General features: G+C 45.1%; 1 protein-coding gene across 1 annotated transcript; it reads left to right on the forward strand.

Annotated features, from left to right (window-relative positions):
• The first annotated feature begins 755 nt into the window (after window positions 1-755).
• LOC144114858 (uncharacterized) lies at window positions 756-5,970 on the forward strand. Its single transcript, XM_077648858.1, has 5 exons — window positions 756-907; window positions 2,765-2,826; window positions 2,965-3,054; window positions 4,217-4,243; window positions 5,799-5,970. Exons 1-5 carry the CDS (start codon window positions 835-837, stop codon window positions 5,856-5,858), a joined length of 312 nt encoding a protein of 103 aa, XP_077504984.1. The 5' UTR covers window positions 756-834; the 3' UTR covers window positions 5,859-5,970.
• The last annotated feature ends 226 nt before the right edge of the window (window positions 5,971-6,196 follow it).

Here is a 6,196-nt window from a genome sequence, read left to right on the forward strand (position 1 = left end):
GCTCTCGACCAAGAAATTTGAGCTGTCAAACGAAACTTTCACACGACCCTGACTCACATATCTTTTGTTTGTTACAGCACTTCGAATTTCTTATTGTCTGTAATATCTTGCAAAACCACTGAAAGCATTGACGTCAGCCGAAAGAAGTGATAATACTGGGCACAATAAACACAGACATTACAGCGCGTTCTGGCGCACTAAAGGCAGAAGGAGTGCAGAAGCGCAGGCGGTGAGGGGCGGCCGTTAATGCCGTGGGCGATCGCGACACGCAAGCCCACAGACACGAAGCCGTCGTCTCCGGGAATCATCAAGCGGTGGAGAACGGAGGGAAAGGGGAGGAGTAATGCGTAATGATCACGTGCTGGATGCGCCTCTCCGCGCGAATGACACCGAGGCAAAAGTGCGTGAGCAGACCGCGAAAAAAAAAAAGAGAGAGAAAACCAGGAAGGCAAAGCGAACGGGCCAATGATCAAAAGGCACGATGCGTATCATCGTCTCGCCAAAGTTTCCTGTTACACGACGCTCCTGTAGCGCTGGGCAAAAAACAGCCTTCCTCTTTCGATATTTTGTCCGTCTAATTTATTTAGCATGCTCATGTTCGCACTTTGAGAATAAAGGTGCGCAAGCACGGGCGCTAAATATATATAAAAAAGAAATACAGATAGAATGAAGTCAGACGGTTCTCTTGATTTTTCTTGTCTGGTCAAGGACACTGGGAAAGAGAGAGTGTGCGCATATATAACGGGCGGCAGCGCGCGGTTATTCAATCGAGCTCGCTCTTGCACTGCTTGTCTTATTCTCGTTGCTGTCTCGTAGAGTTTCAGCCCGTTCAATATGAAGGTGCTCTTCGTCTGCGGACTCGTCTTGGCTGGTGCCTTCTTCGTTAAGGCCGGCCAGGAGCTGTGCGGTAAGAAATTCTGAATGATGTTTTCTTCCCCTTCCGATTTTCATATATTTGGGCACAACACTTTCAGTTTGGTTGGGGATATCGTCTTCCGCCACGAAATCCTGAACCAAATCTGGACCCGATTGCATAAAACGTAGATTTATGACCCGTGCTTCTCGGGCCGGACTTGCATTTTAATTATGCCGGTTATCCAGGCCATCCCGCCCGTTTGCTTGTGTTTCTCATGGCCGCTGTATGTGCAGATCCCAGGAAAGGGCTTTTTATGCGGTTTTTAAAGTCTACACTACCGAGCTTAATTTTGGTATAATCGGCACGTTCAATGATTCTCAGTTTACCAAATGCACCTTGTAACTAATGTTCAGTGCTCAAAAAGGGGAATGTAAACGTATTTAGAAAGAGAAAAATCATTAAAATTGCTACAGCGAACAGCGAACTAAAAAAGAAGAAAACTGCGAGAGTAACACGCACCTTACCGAATAATGTTAACCGAGGGAGTTCAACGCTAGCCTCAATTAAAGAAGCAGCATACAGTTTGCACAGAAAGATATAAAACAAAAAGCTATGAAATGGCAGATTTTTACCAACAAAAATGTCACTTCGCATTGCCTCACAGCCGAGTGCTTAATTATCCAGGAGGGATCTGGGATTTAAAGAACAGATGAAACAGCCGTCTTAAGATAAGCCAGGATTATTGGCGTTCCAAATGCCGCAGCTGGCAAAGCTTTTGTTGATGGTAGTCTATTAAAGAAACGCACTTAGAATCACAAATAGGCACCCGTACGCACTTTCTATATAGATGGCATAATTACGTGCGGCTACTGAATTTACTTCCAATCGGCTTAAAAGACAATCACCTTCCTACACTTTTCCAGCACTCGCTGCTTTGTTTGGGCGATATCGTTCTAATGCAGATGCTTCGGGAGAAATGCTTTTTAACCAGCAACATTTGTGCCTTTTGCAACCTATTGCCCGGCAGTGACATGTTGCTTAGTCAATTTTACTTCACCCTAACGGATGGTGTTGCTACTTCTCGCGCCTGTGATGAACTCCACGTGCTAAAAAACCAATTTTTTTGAAATCCGATTCTACCTGTCGACAAAAAGTGTTTGTGCTCAGCTAAATATCTGTTTACACCCCTTAACAAGTCTCGTTTTTTTTCGGGTACCAAGGTTACTACAGCCTAACCGAAGCTACGAATCCGACCTTCGTGATTTTTCAATATCCGCACATGGTGTGCAATCCGTGCTAGAGGATTATGGTAGGCTTTCAGTGTAGCGTTTCCGTGCTCTTCCAGGGTCTAAGTGCGCATGCGCCTGCCGCAAGCCGCCTAGTGCGCATGCTCAGATGGCTCCGAGGGTTTACCTGCGCACTCGTTGGCGGCTGGAAGGCCGGCGTACGGTGGCAGTGTACGGTAACGCATTGCTAGTACGCTGTAATGCTTGGATATCTTTTAACCGCTGAACTTCCGTTTCACGAATTGTCTTCGCGCGGCTGCGAAGATGGGATTGTATTTCTGTCGGTTTTCAAATAACGTATTGACTCACTTGGATGCACAAACTTTTCTCAGGTTTCGCAAAGCAAACAATACATAAATATACATGATCCCTTGACCTTTGCGGACTCTTGAGACGCACCCGAAGGTTTTCCTTCGACTTTCGACTGATGCAGCTATTTTAGCGCAGGGCCACTTTTCCCCCTTTACTTTGAACATTTTACACACACCAGCCAATGCTAGTCGCAGTGATATAAAAGCCCTGTATGTAGCTAACTTAACTGCAGCGCAAGTCAGTTCTCACACAACTCGATATGGTCGGGTAGTGCGTAAATTCAGCTTGTTGCTATTTTCCCGCTTTGCAGGGCTGGACCACGACCAGATCAAGGCAACGCTGAAGTGCATGGGCGAGCACGTCAACTCCGAGGTACTATAAATCAGTTTATCTGCGTCTTCTTCTTTCGGCCTACCATAAGCATCAATGTGCACGCAGAATACCTGAACTACTTTTTTGTGTACTGTTACCAGCTCAGAAGTTTTTTGTAATGCACTATTTTCCTCGCAGCTCAAGGGAAAGGCGTCCGAGATCATCCACAGCCAGAGCGACAACCTTGCCGAGCTTGTTAAGAGGCAGTGCGAGGCCGAGGTGGACTTCGTGAGTGAAGAATTTCGACACTCCTTGGAAGCAACTCGCTTTTACAACTTAGCTCGTGAATCCTTTTTGAAAAAAAAAATTATTTGCTATGTCCGAGGCTGTTTTAGTTTTAAACCAAAGTTTGCAGAGGTCATGAAGGTAGTCATATCCAATAGATGCTTCCAGGCAGACGGCATTGGTTTCTAAGTCTGTGTTACGCGTACTTTCGATACGAAGATGGCTTCTAAGTCTTCCTCGCCAGCAAGTTTTCCAACATCACAAAGTTCTAACGGCTGGGCTATTAGGTTAGAGGCGCTTATCGTGGCATCAGTATTTGATTTTCTAGAACCGTAGCATAGTCTTTTGATGGAAAGCGAAAATATGTGAACCGAAACTAAATTTAATAAAACACTTCTCAAATTGTCTTTGAAAATCATTGCGCTTTGCACTGTGTCGTTCAACGCAGCAAAATTTACAAAAATCCTGAAATGTTCAAGTCAGTAACTTTTTAGTACAGTCGCATATTTTGCAGCTGGAGAGAAAGTGACCCTTTAGCGCCTAATGCCACATTTCTCGAGATCTTTTTGTTTCATTTAAAGTAGGGCCGGCCGAATAGAGCCAGGTTGCAAATAACGATTACTGTGTAGCATGTGCTCTGCCCTTTACATTCGTGTACGCTGTGCGGAGCGCCTATAGGGAAAAATATGAACTTAGATTAGAATCTTGGTGGCATTAAACTCAGCTATTTTCCTTATTACATCGAACACTTGTTTTAATTTTGATACCTTCCTCACCCAAAAACTCATGTTCTTCCATCTATTGAATGGCCGCGCAAGCAGGTCATGGACACTTGAAGCTCTGCATGGCCACCGGCAAACTACATTTGATGAAATTTAATGAAAAGCTATATTCATGATAGTACATATAATGCTTCTAATTAGCGTCAGATGAATGTGAGAAAATAGTTCGGAAGAGGCATACAGTGTGACGCATGAAGTTGGTTTGATCCTAAGAACCATGAGGTGCCGGAATATATTGTGCTCATTAAACGATGTTGTTTAAACGCGGTGTCTTAAACGTGTATAGACTGCTTTTTGAAGTCACTGAGGTTAGGTGAATAGCTGTACATTGCAAAATAATTCGACCAGCGCATAACGAATGAAATTTTCTCGTCCTTTCTTAGGGTGAGCTGCTCAAGACTGTCTTCTCCGTGAGTACATTTTAGTTTCTTTTATTAATTTTTTTCAAGTCTACTTCATGCTGCTCTGGAGCAGACCTCGGAGTGCAAGAGTCGCTTATACTTTCACTTTCGGGTAAAGACAACGGCCATAATAAGTTCTAATCCTATGCCTGAAAAACATACGCGCCAGAAATGAAAATGCAAATGCAACTTCCGCTCAACGTAAGGCTTTCTATTTTAACCTTGCCTTTTCATTGCGCCTTTTCGTCAGGGTTTCATCATATTCTTTGTGTGGATGCGACAGCGTTCCTACTGCAGAAAGATAAGTCTATTTACATAAGAACAGCGATGTCAACCCGTGTGAAAACTTTCGCGGCATTTTCAGCTTATGGCGGTTGAGTGGGGCGACGACTAAACATATAACGGGCTGCTTATCACGGCAGTTTAAATACAGTGCAGCACTTTCTTTTTAACGACCGGATCTTGAGAACTACGGGAAGATTAAAAAAAAAAAGGCGACACACTCGCGAGGAAAGCACTTGATGAGCTCGCCGAAGTAGTCGGCTGTGTGCGTCATCATGCGGGGATCCGTCTCGGAGGAATACCACGGAGATTAGAAACGAGAACAAAAGAAGGAAGCCGTAAAAAAAACGGGGAAGGTACAGCTGCGCAACGTGTGCGTAACAGCTGTCATCAGTGTCGTGGTCTCTGGGGTGAATGAACACGCACACTGTGTGTGCCTCCGATAAGGCGCATGGATGTAAACGAGGGCGGAAAGGCCTTTGCAGAGTATACCTAATAAGGCAGAGGAAACGCAGTAAAGCCGACTGCCTCGCCAAGGTTGATTCAAGAAGAAGGTGTTTAACTAAGCCGTGCAGACACAAAGCGCTAATCGCCAACTGTTGCGCAATGTGCAGTTGCTTATAGAAACGCATGTTAATTTCGCGCACTGAATCACCAGATGAGTTGTACTAACTGAAAAAAAAGAGTACTTGACGAACAGGTCATGGAAAAAAGCTATGCAGACGCAGGAATAACTTTAATGCTGGTCCGCTCTGGCGTCTTCCCATTTTTTTTTTTGCGGCTACATAGATTCAGTACATACATGGTCGCGAGCTTTGCGACCGTATTGTAAGCATCCATTTATGGTTACAGACTTTATTGCTTCAGTCTTTGCGCGCTACTTGATTACTCATTAGGAAGAAAACAGCGCTTCCCCGTGCATGGTAACTGGCAACCATCTTAGCGTAGTTTGCTAGACCGGTCTCGGCAGAACTGGTGTCGCTACATTTACTTCGGCTGTCCATCCTTTGTTCACAAGCTTGATCTAGTCTCCCATGAAAGTGGTGCTAACGCGCACGAGAACACACTCTTTTGCTTCAGCGTAACTGACAAGAACTTTGTGATTGAAATAACAAAAGCTCATGCATTAAAGAAGAACGGTTCCATGTGCTGCTGATGACGGCTGCACTATTAAATGGAAGGCCTAAAGCTAAGGAGACGCAATGTTTTTGGCTACGTATAGGAAACCGTTGTAATCCTCTTGACGTTTTACATGTCGTTGCTTGATGTTTTCTTTTTACAGGAGGAGGAGGCGGAGGCTATCAAGGAGGCCTACAAGAAGTGCAAGCCTGGCCACAGTTGAAGTGTCGCTAGTCGACGATCGACGCGTACGACGCACTGTGCGGAACACTCATCAAAACCGATTTTGTAGGCGGGTAGAGAATGTTATGAAATAAAGGCGGGCCTTACATCTATCCACGTGCGAATTCGAGAAGTCATTTCGTATTTCTGCGCTGCCCCTGCGGCCATGCCAACTGTCGCGTAGAGCTGGTCTCCACGCGAGCGCACAAATCTCACATCCAAAGCCTGGCGGTTGCTCTCTGCTGCGCCAGTGGATTTACACGCAACAGACTGAGAACATCACGAGGAATTGGGGTTTCGTCCATTCAAGGGTCCTAGAAATATCGATTAAATCATGAA

This window comes from Amblyomma americanum, chromosome 1 (genome assembly GCF_052857255.1).
Source record: "Amblyomma americanum isolate KBUSLIRL-KWMA chromosome 1, ASM5285725v1, whole genome shotgun sequence".
Lineage (NCBI taxonomy): Eukaryota > Metazoa > Arthropoda > Arachnida > Ixodida > Ixodidae > Amblyomma > Amblyomma americanum.